This window comes from Somniosus microcephalus, chromosome 2 (genome assembly GCF_052327205.1).
Source record: "Somniosus microcephalus isolate GS21.2 chromosome 2, FLI_Smic_1.0, whole genome shotgun sequence".
In the NCBI taxonomy this organism is placed as follows: domain Eukaryota; kingdom Metazoa; phylum Chordata; class Chondrichthyes; order Squaliformes; family Somniosidae; genus Somniosus; species Somniosus microcephalus.
This window is the reverse complement of record NC_140988.1, coordinates 47,170,889-47,189,865: the sequence shown is the minus strand read 5'-3', so window position 1 is coordinate 47,189,865 and position 18,977 is coordinate 47,170,889. Positions and strand designations below refer to the sequence as shown.

The 18,977-nt window shown below is 45.1% G+C and overlaps 1 protein-coding gene across 1 annotated transcript in view; it reads left to right on the top strand.

Moving 5' to 3' along the window:
* Positions 1-18,977, top strand: part of intu (inturned planar cell polarity protein) — a 191,922-nt gene that overhangs the window by 152,450 nt on the left and 20,495 nt on the right. The window contains exons 12-13 of the mRNA XM_086005287.1: positions 7,837-7,934; positions 13,323-13,512. Coding sequence (XP_085861413.1) covers positions 7,837-7,934; positions 13,323-13,512 — 288 coding nt within the window. The remainder of the gene's footprint in view (positions 1-7,836; positions 7,935-13,322; positions 13,513-18,977) is intronic.

Below are 18,977 nucleotides of genomic sequence, written 5' to 3'. Positions count from 1 at the left end.
CAAACAGCTGTGAAACGCTGATATTTCATCTGTCAAAAGGTCTTGACAGATGAAATATCAATCTGTGACATCACCTGTTGCCGGGTGGCCCTTAATTGGCCCGCTGAGCCCGCTGGGCAGGCTCAACAAGGTCAATCAAGTCAAAATCGCGTGGGTTGGCTAGAACTCGATGGAGGCGGGACTACAACCCCGAAAGTTGTAGTCCCGCCTCCTACCCGACTCCTCAATGAAAATCCAGCCCTTATAGTGAAGGCTACAAAGAGGGAAAGAGGAGAATACTGACTATCAGTACCCATTCCTACAAAAAAAATCTCAAATGCCATTAAATCCTTACAAAGTTAAGGGTTGATTATCTGGTCAGGTGCACTGGTAACACCAGCATCAATCCGGTGAGCAGGCCTTGGGTCTTATTTTTGCCTAATGCACATAAGGCATCATTCTGCATTTTAAGAGCAGAGGATGGTGGCACATTGCTTTACAATGCACTCCTTAAAAATTAAAGAAGCTAGGTTAGTTACCTGATGTCATCATTTTCCATTTTCAGCACCAGGCATCATATGTGCCAATATTCAAGGTTTAAGTCTGAGAGTCATCAGTTTGTTAGCCCAGTTTATGTGTCAGCATTTGCTGATGAAAATCAGCATGGACTGGATTCCTGTTCCCTTAATACAGCTCCTATGAGACTTCTGCTGCTACTGGAAAGGATTTCAGCTGCTGGTTACTGTAGGCAAGATTCCTTGTAAGCACAGGAGTTCCCACCTACTGTATGCAACAGTCAGAATCTATTCCATTAGCAGCAAGACTGAAATAAAGATAATACTAAGGGAAAAACATTGGAACAGAAGTAAGCCATTTAGCCCCTCAAGCCTGTTCTACCATTCAGTCAGATCATGGCTGATCTGTACCTCAATTTCAAGTACCTGCCTTTCATCCATATCCCTTGGTACCATTATCTAGCAAAAATCTATCGATCTACATCTTGAAAATATCAATTGACCCAGCATCCACAGCCTTTTGGGGGAGAAAAGTTCCAGATTTCCACCACCCTTTGTGTGGAAAAAGTGCTTCCTGATTTCAGTCCTAAATGGCTTAGCTCTTTTAAGTTTATGTCCCCTTGTTCTGGCTTCCCTCATCGAAGGAAATAGTTTCTCTGTATCTACCCTATCGAATCCCTTTATCATTTTAAACACTTCAATTAGATCACCCCTCAACCTTCTAAACTCTAGGGAATACAGCCAAGTTTAGGAAGCCTTTCATTATAATTTAACTGTTTGAACCCAGTATCATTGAAGAAGGAAGTGAAGAGGGAAATGGAAGGCTATGAAAGGGAAGGGAGAAATAAATAGTAATTAAAGGGAATGAGAAAGAGGAAATGATGCCACACTCACCCTTATCCAACCACTCATGTCATGCCTAACATATCTGAGGAGATCTGCCTTCACAACCTATGTTTCTCAGAAATATGCCTATTCCTAGAGCCAAACTGTAGTGTCCACGTATCAATAACACACGGACTGCAGGAGAACAGTAATAACAGGTGTTTACTGAACAGAGGGTATGCTGGAACTGAAAGTACAGAAGCCTGCTACGGCTTTATATACAGGTGTGGTCACTGCTGGTACTACAGTATAAAAGCAGTTCTCTCTTAAAGGTACATACACAACAATTCCTCCCCTTTTAGCTAAACAGTACATAACATTCATTCAACAATTAAATAATAACTAATTACAATTACAATTTTCTCTGTACTATATACATCAACTGAAGTAATCATTTATAAATTCAGTCTTTGAGGAGGCTTCCTGATCCTGACTGGATAGCGCCTTTCTCGAGTATCCTGTTCTTGCGGCGGAGTCGATTCTGGCTCATTGTCATTGGTTGGTTCGTCAGCTCCCAATACCACTGATTCTGAGGTAGACGCAATCTGTACTTCAGGTTCATCACCAAGTGCGCATGCTCGTGGTATGGGTTTGACTTGTTCCTGTGACTCTAGAATCTGGTTAGCATGGCGTCTCACAATGCTCTCTCCAACGTCCACTGTGTACATTAGTGGTCCCTGCTGTGTGCATATCATTCCTGGCTGCCATTTTTCTGTTCGGTAGTCACGGGCCAAGACTGGTTGCCCTATCTTGAAGCTCCTGGTTGGTTTCTCATTGATGTGCTGGAATTGCTTATCCTCAACATCTCGTCTTATGTTTGGTTTGAGCAAATCCAGGCGACATCTTAGCCTTCGGTTGAAGAACATTATGGCTGGAGCTTGGTTGGTGACTGCATGTGTCGCATTCCGGTAAGCAAACAAGAAATTATCCACCTTGTGTTGTAGTGGTATGTCGTCATTATACATCGCCTTTATTGCTTTTTTAAAGGTCTGAACAAACCTCTCAGCCAATCCATTTGTGGCTGGATGACATGGGGCAGATGTGTAATGTTTTACCCCATTATTCCTCAAAAACCTCCGGAAATCCTCGGACACAAACTGTGGTCCATTGTCGGAGCAAATCTGTTCTGGCAAGCCATTCCTGGCGAAGATGGTCCGTAGGACTGCAATAGTTTTCTCCGTGGTGGTGGAGGACATTTTGATGACCTCTGGCCATTTCGAATGTGCATCCACGGCGATTAAAAACATTGAGTCCATAAATGGACCAGCAAAATCAATGTGTACCCATTGCCATGGAGATGAGGGCCACTCCCATGGGTGTAGCGGGGCCTGTGGTGGAGCGTTTTGGACCTTCTGGCATCCTGTGCATCTCTTGGTCATATCCTCGATTTCTTTATCGATTCCCGGCCACCACACAAACGCCCTGGCTAGGCTCTTCATTTTTACCCCTCCCAGATGACCCTCACGAAGCTCATTGAGCACTCTATCTCTCAACTTGGGTGGAATTACCACTCGGGATCCACACATCAAGGTCCCCCGGCACACTGACAGCTGTTCTCTCCTTGGCGAGAATGCTGGCAACAGTGAGTCGCCATGTGCTGGCCATCCCTTCACCGTCAAATCATAGACCCGAGAGAGTGTCGGGTCATTTCGGGTTTCCTTCTCTATACTTGAGTTTGTAACAGGTAGACATTCGACTATGGTCGAATGGAATATCTCAACAGGGTCCACTGCAGGTGCTTCCTTCACCGTAGGCAACGGTAGGCGCGACAGCCCATCAACGTTTCCATGTTGTTTCGTACCCTTGTACTCTATGTCGTATTGATGTGCCCCTAGAAAAAGGGACCATTTTTGCATCCGTTGCGCCGTCATCACCGGAACGCCCTTCTTTGGGTTAAAAATGGAGACCAGAAGCTGATGATCAGACAATAGGGTGAATTTCTGCCCGTGCAGATAGTGATTGAACTTCTTCACCCCCCACACCAGGCTGAGGGCCTCCCTGTCAATCTGGGCGTAGTTACGCTCGGCTGAGGTTAACGAGCGCGACGCAAAGGCTACTGGCCTCTCTGAACCGTCAAGGAATTTGTGTGACAGCACCGCTCCAATGCCGTAGGGAGACGCATCACATGCCAACCGAATCGGTAGTGTTGGATTGTAGTGGGCCAATACTTCTTTTGAAGTGATTAGGCATTTACATTTCTGAAAGGCACGCTTACACTCATCACTCCATTTCCATGTTACTCCAGTTTGCAGCAGGGCGTTCAGTGGGTGCAGAATTGTAGATAAATTCGGCAAGAACTTATGCTAGTAGTTCACCAACCCGAGGAACGACCTCAGTTGCGACACATTTTCCAGTGCTGGAGCCTTGACTACTGCCTCAATCTTGTCTGGGGACTTATGTAACCCCTCCTCATCAATCATGTGGCCACAATACGAGATTTGTCTCCTGAAAAACTCGCATTTGGGGCGGTTGGCTCGTAGCCCATATTCTTGTAATCTAGTGAGCACCTGCTCCAGGTTGGCAAGGTGTTCACTGTCATTTTCGCCCGTAACCAGGATGCCGTCCAAATAACACTGGGTCCTTGGGATCCCTTGCAGGACTTGTTCCATCGCCCTCTGCCAAATAGCCGGGGCTGATGCTACCCCGAATACCAGTCGGTTGTACTGGTAAAGACCTTTGTGAGTGTTTATCGTGAGGTATTTCCTAGATGCTTCTTCCACCTCCATTTGTAGATACGCTTGGGCCAGATCAATCTTCGTAAAGCATTTCCCTCCAGATAGTGAGGCGAAAATATCTTCTATCCGTGGAAGTGGATATTGTACTGTGTGCAGGACTGGGTTCACAGTTACCTTGAAGTCCCCACAGATGCGAACCTTCTTCGGCTCCCCAGGCGTGCTGCTCAATGATTTCTTCATTACAGGAACGATGGGTGTGGCCCACTCGCTCCAGTCCACCTTGGACAGCACACCCGAACGCTCCAGACTCTCCAGCTCTGCTTCAACGGCTGGGCGGATCGCATACGGTACCGGTCTGGCCTTAAAAAATTTTGGGTTTGCGTTATCTTCAATTTTTATCGTTGCCGTTACTCCTTTTAGAGTCCCAAGTCCTTGTTGGAACACCTCTTTCGCGTCAGTTAGAATTTTTGACAGTCGTCCAGGTGTGACGTCGTCATCCTTTTTGTCAGCCACAGTTAGCGCCTGAATGGAATGCCAATCCAATTGTATTTTTCGGATCCATTCTCGTCCCAATAATGGTGGTCCTCCATCTTGTAGTATATATAGATACAGTTTCTGTGTTTCCTTGCCGTTGTATTTAACGGGCACCCTTATTTTTCCTCTGGGGTAGACTTTTTGCCCCGTGTATGTCTTCAATACAATGGACGTGTCCTTCAAGGGTATGTGTGAGAATAGCCGCTCATAGTCTCGTCGATTCATGACAGTTAGGGCTGATCCTGTGTCCAATTCCATCTTTACTTGGGACCCTGCTATCATGAGGGTGACCCAAATGGTTCGGTGATCCTCCTTTGCGATCACGTTGTGTAACTTTAGACAACTTAGTCTCCTGCTCCCGGAGTCATTATCACTCTCCTGATCTTCTGAACTACTGTCTGTCATTTTTTTTACTTTCTTGTACTTTTCCTTAGTAGTTCTTTTAGTGTTGGTTTTCTTTCCTGACCTGCAGACTCTTGCTATGTGTCCCACTTTCCCACATTGCCTGCATACTTTGTCCTTAAACCAGCAGTCCTTCTGATCATGGGTTGTTCTGCCACAGCGATAGCACTTTTCTGCTCCATATGCCATTTCGTTAGCGCTATATTCTTGTGGTTTCTGTTGTATTTCCGCAGCTCCCCGTGCTGCTGCTTCGTAGGATACTGCCACGCTGAAAGCCTGTTCTAGCGTCAGGTCCTTTTCCGAAAGTAGTCGTTTCTGGGTTCCTTCACTCTGGAGCCCGCAGACAAACTTATCCCTTAAGGTATCTGCCAGTCCTGCTCCGAACTGGCAGTGCTTCGATAACTTGCGTAGTTCCGTAAGATAGTCAGCATTGCTCTCATCTTTGTGCTGGTTTCTTTTATGGAACTTGAATCTTTCTGCTATCAGCAGCGGTGTAGGGTTTAGATGTTCCTGTAAGATATTGACAATCTCTTCAAAACTTTTCTCCATTGGTTTAGCTGGGGTAATTAAATTCCGCACTAGGCCGTACGTTCTCGCGCCCATCAAATTTAATAATACCGACGCCTTCTTTCCATCGGCCACCTCATTTGCCTTGCAGTAAACTTCAATTCTTTCCACATACGTGGTCCAGTCTTCTATTTTGTTGTCGAAAGCAGTGATACTGCCACTCTTCGGCATCTTGGGTGGTTTAAAATGGCGCCTCCCGCGCTTTTCCTTCTTCCCCAATGGAACAAAATGGCGCCTCCCGCGCTTTTCCTTCTTCCCCTTGCTGCCAACGCTGCTCCTAGCGTTCTAAAGGGTAATGGCGGCGCCCCGCGGCTTCAGCGCGTCTCTCTTTTCCTTCCCCTTGTTTTATTTTCTCTACGCTGCCCGGTTCTTGAGCACCGACCGCGCCCTGTGCGCTCCACCCTCTCTCTCTTTTCCTCCCGACGACGCTGCACGGCCCCTTTGCAGAGCTGCTCGATCGAGCTCGAGCCCGCCGCAGTCCGGAAGGATCAGCGCACTACCTGCTACCAGCACGATTTGCTGGAACACCTTGACTGGGGAGCCAAGCCCAGCTCTCCACAGCCTCCCCTGCGATTCTCTGAACTCCGATGGATCACTGGGCGGTTGCCCGCAGTCGACGCCCGTTGCTCTGACTTCGACCTCCAAGAAGCTTCTTTTCAGGGATGGATCCCCGTGAGGTGATGCAGTACTGCAGGTGAGTTCGAACCTGCTCGTCGCCAGTGTAGTGTCCGCGTATCAATAACACACGGACTGCAGGAGAACAATAATAACAGGTGTTTACTGAACAGAAGGTATGCTGGAACTGAAAGTACAGAAGCCTGCTACGGCTTTATATACAGGTGTGGTCACTGCCGGTACTACAGTATAAAAGCAGTTCTCTCTTAAAGGTACATACACAACACAAACCTTCAGATAAGTTCCACGACAGGGACAGCTCTGCCAGTGCCTGTCAGGTTGATCACAGTCTTGACATTCTAAATTACTGGATTCTTTCAAACAATAGCAAGGTATATATGTCAAATTTTGCAACTAGCAGTGCACTGGTGCCAGGGGTGACACTTTCAGAAATTTCCAAATAGAAGATAGCCAGCAGCGCGAAAGAGCACTGCACTTATTCTGTATTGCAGGTTTCCTCAAAATGCAGGGTATTATTGATGGCACACATGTGGCCATATGGACCCTGGCCCCCAATTGCAGGCCTTGATGACTAGTCACTGAAATCCAAACAAAGATATTCCTGCTGAACCCCAGTTGCAGACAGGAAGATTATTAAGGCTGACTCTAATCAACAAGACCTTCATTTATGGAAGGCTTTAATGAAAAATGTCAGTTGGGAACTTCATTTACCTTTGGGGTGTTGACTTAACTCTTGAACACCCTGGGAAGTATTAGATTATTCTTTTCAACACTGAAGTCAATGACAACTTTAGCCCTTAGTATCGAGGGACCAAATGACCTACTCCTGCTCCTACATCTTATACTATAAGTTATTGCATCATCCACAAAAGAAGTTGAAATTAGTATTACGTGCCTGCACATAAATTGTGCTCTCCATTTGTGCCAATGGTGGTAATATTATTTCCCTTAGAAATGAACATTGACTTAAAGTTGGAATTTAAGAGGACAAGATGAGCTTCACAGCCACATGTTTCTGCTCTCAATGTTTTCACCTGGAGTGCAAAGCACCATTGGGAGTGGCCACTGTACTGCCTAATGAATAAGAGTTACTGGCCTAAGAATAAAATAACCAAATAGATTATTGACTGAGATGAGCATTTAGGGTCTCTGGTGAATCACAGAATGATAATGTGACCAGTCCTAAAGCTGTGATCTATCTGCACTTGGTCATTAAACTGTGTCTCAGTTGATATTCCATTGAGATTCCCTATGCTCTTATTAAGCAACAGATTATTTATGTTTCAACACTTAAAGGGTGATTTTCTTCATAGACATGAAAGACCTTTGCAGCAGTAGAAATTCTAATTACTCTGGTAAGGTGGCTGTTCATACAATATTTTTTGTAACAGCAGTAATGGCACTGTCTCTGCTGGACATCACCATGCTTAACAGTAGCCATTGTCAGTGTAGGCTGACATATTAAAAGTACTCCAATTTATGAAAAATAAATGTAGAACATTGCTAACGAATGCTAGCCAAAGGTTTGTATTAGCTGGTTACACTTTGGATATAAAGGTAGCTGCTAAATTAAAGTTGTTTAATGTTTACCTTTTAGTAAATGCACTTATTATGAATTCATTAAAAATCTAATAAAATTTCAGAACAAGAAGAAACAAAGCTTTCCCAATCCATTTTATATGGGAGGCATGAAGAAGAGCATTTCTGAGACAGAGACTGAGGAAATGCACAATATAACAAAGTAAGTTTAAAGCTGTTTACTAAAGATGTTTAATGCACTTTCTTTTATGCTATTGTAAGTTAAAATCTGCTGTGACTTTTCCCTTTAGTTTCCAGACTTGGTTTCAGTTTCTCTTTTTACTGTTCATTGTTCTGCTTACTTGCTTACTATCTGGAACAAAAAGCCTGAGATGAGCACACTTTATGATATGAAATGTATCAATGAAATTCTTAATGATCTGTACTTATTGTGGTGGATATTACTCCTGTGCATTAAAAATAGTGCATGCACAATGCAAATGTTAAAGGTGGTAAATTTCAGGTTTTGTATATAATGCGTGGGTTTATGTGTTTTTAGTGCTTCGTTTAAAAAAAAATCCTGTACCTTAACAACATTGCATTTATTAAGAATCTTTAAAGTAGAAAACATCCCAAGGCACTTCAAAGGGGAGAAATGGACACCAAGCAGTCATAGAAGACCTGGGAGAGAAGATCAAAAACGTGATCAAAAGGATAGGTTTTGTGGCCGTTAAACATAGAATGAGAAGCAGTAAGGTGGGAGGATTTAGGGAGAAACGAGTAGAACCAAGGTGACTGAAAACTCAGCCACCAGAGTGAAGCAGAGAGATGTAGTGATGCACAGGATACCAGAATAATAGGATTGAAGAGGATGGGCTGGGATGTAGAGCTAGCGATGGCTGCAGAGGTAAAGTTGGTTGAGGTCATGAAATGATTTGTAAATGAGATTGAGAATTTTGAATTCAGTGCATTGGGAGACAAAGCGCCAATGGAGATTGCTGAAGTATGGCAAGCAGGACTTAGTGTGGGACAGGATGAGGGCAGCAGTTTTAGACAGATTGTTGTTTGTTATTAGTGGAGCTGTATCATACACAGGCCAGCGAGGAGGGTGTTGGAAAGGTTTTAGCAATGAAAGTGTAGACCGAGATTCAGCAACAACAACTTACATTCAGAAAATATCCCAAGGCACTTCACAGATGTGTAATCAGACAAAAATCAACATTGAGCCGAAGGTGGCGATATTGGGAGGGGTGACCAAAAGCTTGGACAAAGGGGTGGGTTTTAAGAAGTCTTAAAAATGGGGGAAGAGATTTAGAGAGGGTATTCCAAAGCTTATGGCCTAGAAGGCTGAAGGCATGGAAAAAAGGGAGTGGGGATGCACAGGAGGCTAGAGTTGGAGGAATGCAGAGTTCTTGGAGGGTTGTAGGGCTGAAGAAGACTACAGTGCTAGAGAGGACTGAGGCCACGAAGGAATTTGAACACAAGGATGATCATTTTAAATTTGAGACGTTGGGGGAACCAGGAGCCGCAGTGGTGAGGGTGAGTGAGACTTAGTGCAGGATAGGATACAGGCAGCAAATATTTGGACAAGCTGAAGTTTACGGAGGGTGGTAGATGGTTGACCGGCTAGGAGAACATTGGAATACTGGACCTTGAAGGTGACAAAGGCATGGATGAGAGTTTCGGCAGCAGATGTGCTCAGGCAGGGGTGGAGAATGTACAGAAATATCGGCCAGGAAAAGACCAGCTGATCCATGTAGCCAGTCCCATACAGTTATGCATCAGGTCAAGAGACTCACTTCCCCAGTTAGGTGCCATGGAGAAGGATGATGTTACAGAGGTGAAACTAGGAGGTCTTTGTGAAAGAGAGGACATGGGGTCAGAAAATCAGCTCAGGGTCAAATAGGGCGCCAAGGTTGCTAACAGGCTGAGACATTGGGCAGTGAGGGGGATGGAATTGCTGGCGAGGGTATGAAGTGAGTGGGCAAAAATCTGGCAGATGGAGTTTAATGTGGGAAAATGCGAGGTTATCCACTTTGGTAGGAAAAATAAAAAAGCAAATTATTATTTAAATGGGGAGAGATTACAAAATGCTGAGGTACAGAGGGATCTGGGGGTCCTTGTACATGAATCACAAAAAGTTAGCATGCAGGTATAGCAAGTAATTAGGAAGGCAAATGGAATGTTGGCCTTTATTGCAAAGGGAATGGAGTATAAAAGTAGAGAAGTCTTGTTACAACTGTACAGGGCGTTGGTGAGATTACACCTGGCGTACTGTGTACAGTTTTGGTCTCCTTATTTAAGGAAGGATATACTTGCATTGGAGGCAGTTCAGAGAAGGTTCACGAGGTTGATTCCGGAGATGAAAGGGTTGTCTTATGAAGAAAGGTTGAGCAGGCTGGGCCTATACTCATTGGAGTTTAGAAGAATGAGAGGGGATCTTATTGAAACATATAAGATTCTGAAGGGGCTTGACAGGGTAGATGCAGAGAGGATGTTTCCCCTCGTGGGGGAATCTAGAACTAGGGGGCATAATTTCAGAATAAGGGAGCACCCTTTTAAATCAGAAATTAGGAGGAATTTCCTCTCTGAGGGTCGTGAATCTTTGGAATTCTCTTCCCCAGAGAGCTGTGGAGGCTGGGTCATTGAATATATTTAAGGTGGAGATAGACAGATTTTTGAAAGGTAAGGGAGTCAAGGGTTATGGGGAGCGGGGAGGGAAGTGGAATTGAGGTCAAGATCAGATCAGCCATGATCTTATTGAATGGCAGAGCAGGCTCGAGAGGCCAAATGACCTACTCCTGCTCCTACGTCTTATGTTCTTATGAAGTTGGTGGTGGAATCCGAAGACAATTAGTGAGCCGTTTTGGCAGAGGATAGCAAGAAAGAAAAGAAAGAAAGACTTGCATTTATATAGTGCCTTTCACGATCACCGGACGTCCCAAAGTGCTTTACAGCCAATAAGTATTTTTTGAATTGTAGTCACTTGTAATGTAGGAAATGCAGCAGCCAATTTGCGTACAGCAAGGCCCCACAAGCAGCAATGTGATAATGACCAGATAATCTGCTTTAGTGATGGTGGTTGAGAGATAAATATTGGCCAGGACACTGGGGAAAACTCCCCTGCTCTTCTTTGAAATAGTGCCATAGGATCTTTTATGTCCAGCTGAGGGCAGACGGGACCTCGGTTTAACGTCTCATCCGAAAAACGGCACCTCCGACAGTGCAGCACTCTCTCAGCACTGCACTCCATGGAGTGTCAGCTAGCTTTCTGTGCTCAAGGCCCTGGAGTGGGATTATGAACCCACAACCTTCTGACTAGGAAGCAAGGGTGCTACCAACCGAGCCACTGGCTGACAAGCACTTGATAGCACTTGCACTTGATGTGGTCCATCCAGATCTGACGATAGATGGCTGAACTAGTGTGCCAGATACAGTCAACCTTTTGGACTTGAGGGAGCAAAGTTGAGGCCATACCGGGGGAATGACCAATGTGGGAGAGAGTAAGGATTTTACTGAGGGACAAGGATATCAAAGGTGGAGGTGAGGGAGTGGTTGTGCAAATTGACAGCTGAAGTATTGTGGCGAATGGAGGGCCAAAGGCTAGACAACTGTGAGTTTGAAAAAAGTTTTTCATGGGGTGGACATTGAAGGAAGTGGGGTTGGAAGGGGATGAGGATTATGTGTGGTAAGGAATGCAAGGAAATCGTTGGATATGGCTTCAGCTATGATCGAGACGATGGGAGTAGTGGCAATGAGAGATGGAAAAAGCGAGGTGGCAGCCATGAATATAGGTAGGAGAGTTTATTTGGAGGGAGAGATTAATGAAGGTCAGTAAAATCAAAAGAGAGAACAAGGGAATTTGAGATGGAAATGAAATCAATGAGGATGAGCATGGTGAGGAAAGGAGGAATGATATCGAACTGAAAAACTCAGGGTGGGGGACGGAGGGGGGCAGGCGAGAATGAGGATTTTAAAGGAGAAACATGGAGGTGGAAGAAGGTGAGGTGGAGAAGGTGCCAGAGGAGTAAGGGGAGAGACCAAGGTGTAATTTGGTGATGAGGGCCACAGCAGCACTGCAGCGGTTTGGTTGGGACAGGCAGTGGAAAAGGAGGCATCAGTAAGGAGCAAATTGTCACCACCCATGAGCCAAGTTTCTGTTGAAGCTATGGTGTCCATCGTCTGCAATAAGGTCATAGATGGCAGTAATGGAAGTGAGGTAAAGGTGGGCAGTGTTGTGGAGATTAAAGTAAACGATCATGGTGATGAACAAGACATGAGGTTGGAAGATCAAACATGACACTGAGATTTCACATTATCTAGTTCAGCCTGAGAGTAGTTGGGGAGGGGGATGAAGTTGGAGGGGATTAGGGACATGGAAGTTACATTTTTAGAAATTAAAAAATCCATGGGCTCTTAACACTTTGAGACAAGGAAGGAGTGGAGGATGGTGTTTTATTGTTGACAAGAGAAGCCTGGAGTTGTCCTTGCCCTGCAGCATGATCTTGAAGTATTTGCTGTAAAGAGGGAGGTGCCGTGCTTCATGAGGTGGTTAAGCCACATTTGTCAGTAACTAACCAGGTCAGTCATGCGCCAGGTGCACTCAAGTATTTGGCCTTTAAACTTGAGGAACTGAGGTAGGAATTATACCAGGGAGCAACTGTGAAGGTCAAAGACCATTAATGACTTGGTGGGGATTAGGGGATCAAATGCAGAGCTAAGTTCTGACTAGTGACTTGGCTAGGCCAACATTGGTAGCAGTATCATGGCAAGTGAAGGACCAGAAGACAGGGAGTTGGGAATTAGTGTGTTGATGAGGGAGCTGCAGGGATAGGTGTATGGAATTAGAAGTGGGCAAGGAGATGTAGGCAGTAAAGGAGTTACCTAAAGTTACCTGAGCTGCCCATGTTGATTGAAACCTTAAAAGCTGTGAGGCCTTGTGTAATGGCACGGTCAAATGGGTGTCCTTGGGTGTGGGTGGTGGAGATAATAGGTAGGAGGAAGACAGAGTGGGGAAATTAAAGTAGAGAAGTGAGAGAGGATGTAAGTGGAATTTAGAAAGTTAAAATCAGCTGGCGCAGAAGCTAAGCGAGGAGGATCTTGAAGAAATCACTGAGAGACTTGAGAGGACAGTAGACAATGTTCTTAATGAACACATGGAGGTGATCCATTGTAAGTGCTTCCTTATAGAGTTAACAGGGATAATTTTACGAGTTAGGACTGCAGGTGGAGAGCTTTGCCCACCAGCAGCACATATTGGAAGTCTGGGGGCACAGGTAGTCCACTATTTTCCAACCATATGGTCAGTAGTTAGTGGGCAGCATATGGCCAAAATTGTGATGAGCATTGCCAGTGTGCAAGGCTCCCACCTGCAGTGAGAATTTGTAAAATTATCCCTAGTGGCTCCTTCAATTACATGATGGAATGCTAAAGGACTTGGGTAATGATGAATGTTTGGGCACACAACCATACAAATGGCAACCTTGTCAATGATTTGTACATTTTTAAGTATTTTCTCAAATGAAAATTAAATATTGCTTATTTGATAACTAAGTACCTAAGAAAATTGGTATTAAGCCTTGTTAAAGATCTACTATCTCATGTTTTTCAGGTTGACGTCAGGCTCAGAAAACACTCTCTTTCACTATATATTTTTAGAAACAGTACAGGGAATATTCATAACGCCCACACATACAGAAGTTGCACAGCTCAATGGATCTATTCACTCACAGCTAATTAAAAACTTCCATCGTTGTTGCTTATCAATACGGTCAGTCTTCCAACAGACCTTGGACAAATGGGTGAGGTTATTTAAAAATATATAGTCATTGGGTTTGTACTGATACTTGTAGCATCTGTACTGCATGGACATCAGTAAACTCACTGAAGATTCAAACAACTGAGTGGTGCAGTGGAGTAGGTTAGCACACAGTCCTTTCACCTTTAGGAGGAGAGTTTGAACCCAGCCCAAATAGATAGGATGAATGTATCCTCACTTTCCTGGCTGTGACGGTCCAGAGTGAAATAAATCGATTCAATTCAGCTTGTAGTGGATGCCGGTCCACGGCACAACACTGCCCATAATTCAACAACAATTCAATGAGAAGTGTAGAAGAGCATGCCAGGAGCAGCACCAGGTGCACCTAAAAATGAAGTGCCAACCTGGTGAAGCTACAGCACAGGACTACATAAATGCTAAACAGCGGAAACCACATGCTATAGACAGAACTAAGCGATCCCACAAAAAACGGATCAGATCAAAGCTCTGCAGTCCTGCTGCATCCAGTCGTGAATGGTAGTGGACAACTAATGGGAGGAGGAGGCTCCATGAACATCCCCATCCTCAATGAAAGCGGAGCCCAGCATGTGAGTGCAAAAGGCAAGGCTGAAGCCTATGCAACCATCTTCAGCCAGAAGTGCCGAGTGGATGATCCATCTCAGCTCCTCCTGAGGTCCCCACCGTTACAGAAGCCAGTCTTCAGCCAATTCGATTCACTCCATGTGATATCAAGAAATGGCTGGGCGCACTGGATACAGCAAAGGCTATGGGCCCCGACAACATCCCGGCTGTCGTGCTGAAGACTTGTGCTCCAGAAGTAGCCGCGCCTCTAGCCAAGCTGTTTCAGTACAGCTACAACACTGGCATCTACCTGACAATGTGGAAATTTGCTCATATGCCCTATCCACAAAAAGCAGGGCAAAGCCAATCCGGCCAATGACAACAACAACAATTTACATTTATGTATAATAAAACGTCCCAAGGCGCTGCATACAAGTGTTATCAAAAAACAAAATTTTGACACAGAGCCATATAAGGAGATGTTATGGCAGGTGACCGAAAGCTTGGTCAAAGAGGTAGGTTTTAAGGAGGGTCTTAAAGGAGGAAAGAGAAGTAGAGATGCAGAGAGATTTAGGGAGGGAATTCCATAGCTCAGGACCTAGGCAGCTGATGGCACAGCCGCCAGTACTGTAGCAATTAAAATCAAGGATGTTCAAGAGGTCAGAATTGGCAGAGCGCAGATATCTCTGGGGATTATAGGGCTCAAGGAGATTACAGAGATAGATACCCATCCATTTATTACCGGCCCATCGGTCTACTCTCAATCATCAGCAAAGTGATGGAAGATGTCGTCGACAGTGCTGTCAAGTGGCACTTACTCACCAATAACCAGCTCACTGTTCAGTTTGGGTTCCACCAGATCCATTTGAATCCTGACCTCATTACAGCCTTGGTCCAAAGATGGACAAAAGAGCGAATTCCAGAGGTGAGGTGAGGGTGACTGCCCTTGACATCAAGGCAGCATTCGACCGAGGCAGCATCAAGGAGCCCAAGCAAAATTGAAGTCGATGGGAATCGGGGAAAACTCTCCATTGGCTGTAGTCATACCTAGCACAAAGGAAGATGGCTGTGGTTGTTGGAGGCCAACCATCTCATCCCCAGGACATCACTGCAGGAGTTCCTCAGGGCAGTGTCCTAGGCCCAACCATCTTCAGCTGCTTCATCAATGACCTTCCCTTCATCATAAGGTCAGAAGTGGGGATGTTTGCTGATGATTGCACAGTGTTTAATTCCATTCACAACTCCTCAGATAATGAAGCAGTCTGTGCCCGCATGCAGCATAGAAACATAGAAGATAGGAGCAGGAGTAGGCCATTCGGCCCTTCGAGCCTGTTCCGCCATTTAATGAGATCATGGCTGACCATCCAAATTCAGTACCCTGTCCCTGCTTTCTCCCCATACCCCTTGATCCCATTAGCCTTAAGAAATATATCTAACTCCTCTTGAATAAGACCTGGACAACATTTAGGTTTGGGCTGATAAGTGGAAAGTAACATTCGTGCCACACAAGTGCCAGACGTTAACTATCTCCAACAAGAGAGAGTTTAACCACCGTCCTGTGACATTCAACGGCATTACCATCGCCGAATCCCCCACCATCAACATCCTGGGGGTCACCAATGACCCGAAACTTAACTGGACCAGCCACATAAATACTGTGGCTACAAGGCTGGGTATCGGAGGCGGTATCAGTGATGGTGGGATATAAAGGAGAGAGCGGAGGAACAGCGCAGACCTAATCGGAGGTGGTATCATTGGCGGTGGAACCTTCCACGATTTCCAAAAAACCCAAAGTGTGACGTCACAGGACAGCTAGGTGATTGGTTGGTGAGTATTAAGGTTTTTGTCTCTCTAAACTAAGACAGTGGTTTAAACTAGGAGTGGGAAACTATAACATACTATATTAAATTTATAGCTTAACTATTTAAACTAATTAATATAACTATAAATAATCATTGATAAAGACTTTAATTAAATAAATAAAATAAGGCTAGACTAATGATATGGCAGGGCAGGTTGTGTGTCTGGACTGCAGTATGTGGGAGTTTGTGGACAGCGAGACTGTCCCGGCTCAGAGTCATTGAGCTGGAGTGTGAGTTGGAGACACTCCGACACATAAGGGAGGGGGAGGAATTTCTGGACAGTTTTGTCCAGAATGCAATCACACCCCAGAGGAAAGCACAGGTTCAGGAAAGGGAGGGTGTGACTGTTAGGGAGATGGGTAGCGGGGATTTAGGAGAGCTTGAGAAGGAGGTCCCGCAGATACTAGTCCTATCCAACAGGTACGATGTACTCCCTACCTGTGAGGACAAGGAGACAGACTGCAGGAGGACAGCCACAATGCAGACCAGTACACCGTGGCTCAGAAGGCTGTCCAAGGTGGGGGAAAGAGCAGAATAGAAATGTGGTAGAGATAGGGGACTCTATAATTAGGGGGATAGATAGCGTCCTCTGCAGCCAAGGACGAGGATCCCGAAGGGTGTGTTGCCTACCCGGTGCCAGCTTAAGGGATATCTCATGGCGGCTGGAGAGGAACTTGGAAAGGGAGGGTGGAAATCCAGTTGTCATGGTCCATGTTGGAACAAACAACATAGGTAGGAACAGGGAGAAGGTCCTGCTGAATGAGTATCAGGAGTTAGGATCTAATTTAAAAAGCAGGACCTCAAGGGTGATAATCATCGGATTATTGCCCGAGCCACGTGCAAATTGGCATAGAAGCAGACAGATCAGGAGAATTAACATGTGGCTAAAGGGCTGGTATGGGAAAGAGGAGTTCCTTTTCATGGGACACTGGCACCAGTTCTGGGACAGGAAGGAGTTGTACCAATGGGATGGGCCCCACCTGACCTGGATGAGACCCGTGTCCTAGCGGAAAGGGTAAATAGGGAGGTGGCAAAGTCTTTAAACTAGTAGGATGGGGGGAGGGATCTACAACAAACGTAACCAGCCTAAATATAAACAAAACAGGAAAAGACAGCATAGGAAAGAATGAAGTAAGGGAGGACATTGATAGCAAGGGAATAAATAGAGTTATAGAACAGGAGTCTAAAAAGAAGTTCAAACATAAAATGAGAGGCAATCCTATTAAAAATGAGTTAAACTCTCTGTACAGCAATGCACACCAGTGTCCGTAATAAAACAGGAGAGCTGGAGCAATTATGCGTTGTGAGGAACTAGTAATAGTAGGGATTACTGAGACATGGCTACAGAAAATCAGGACTGGGAATTAAACATTGCAGGGTATAACATTTTGAAAAGATAAGGAGGGAAAAGAGGGAGTTGGAGTAGCTGTACTTATTAGAGATAACATAATGGCAGTAGAAAAAAGTGATGCAGATATCAGCAAGGCAAAAATAGAACCCATACGGATAGAAATAAAAGATAATAAAGTATCAATCACACTAATAGGCGTAGTCTACAGACCACCTAATAGTGGAAGGGAGGTGGATGAAGAAATATGCAGACAAATTAGGGAAATGAGTACAAAAAATCCCCTTCTCAGGGTAAGTACGGCTAGGCAATAAATGCAGGCTTGCCAGTGAAATGAGTAAAAAACATAGAATAATAATCATGGGGGGATTTCAACTACCCCGATATTAATTGGACAGAAGAGGGGTTAAGGGAATAGAGTTCCTACAATGTACAGGACTCCCTTCTAACCCAATATGTAAAAAGCCCAACAAGGGAGGATTCGCTATTGGATCTAGTAATGGGGAATGAACCAGAGCAGATAAGAGAAGTAAAAGTAGGGGAACATCTAGGCAATAGTGACCATAATATAATACGCTTTAAGATGACAATTGAGAAGGACGTGAGTATAACTAAACCAGGTTAATAGATTGGAGAAAAGCTGATTTTGAGGGGCTGAGAATAGAACTTGGGGGGGAAAAAAAGGGCAACAATGCAGGTAGACTACCCTTTATCCGGACTTCCGAAAACCGAAACCCTCTAAAAACCGAAGGTTTTTTCGGTCAGCGTAAGTCGTGCGCACGACATGACCAGAGTGGCGCACGACTTACAGGCCTAGCCGGATAAGGGATAGTGTAGCATTTTTCCGCACTTCTGAAAACTGAAATCGCTCAGCGTAAGTGTACCAGCCTTTATCCGCACATCCGAAACCAGAAAACCTCTAAAAGCCGAAAGTGGCGCAAAGCATGACTTCTGAAAACCGAAATCGCTCAGCGTAAGTCGTGCGCACGACCCCGACCCCCGCCGACCCCCACCCCCGACCCCCCGGCCGAACCCGACCCCCGCCGACCCCGACACCCACCGCCGACCCCCACCCCCGACCCCCCCCCCGACCACGACCCCCCGCCGACCCCCACCCCCCGCCGACCCCCACCCTTTCGGATAAGGAATAGTGCATCCTTTATCCGCACTCCCGCAAACCGAATTACTCTGAAAACCGAAGTGTTTTCGCGCACCTTCCGAAATCCGAAATTTTCCTAAAACCGAAACACGGCTGGTCCCGAGGTTTTCGGATAAAGGATAGTCTACCTGGATTGGCAAACAACGATGTAGAACAGCAATGGGAAATATTTAAAACGGTGTTCAACAGAGTGCAGGAAAAATATATTCTGCTAAAAGGAAAGAACAAACTAAACACTAATGAGACTCCATGGATGAATAAAGCCATAAGGGAACAACTGAGGGTAAGGAAAGAGGCATACATTAAGTACATAGACAGCAGAGGAGTGCATGATCAGGGAGAATACGAAGGGATTAGGAGAGAAGTCAAAAAAAACAATTAGGGAGGCAAAGAGGAACTAGAAATTAAATTATCAAAGAACATAAAACAAAATAGAAAATATTTTACAGGCACATCAATAAAAAAAGGAAGGTTGGGATGGGAATAGGGCCATTATGGTTTAGACAGGATAATACCACAGGTAATGATAGAGAGATGGCAGAAATATTAAATAATTA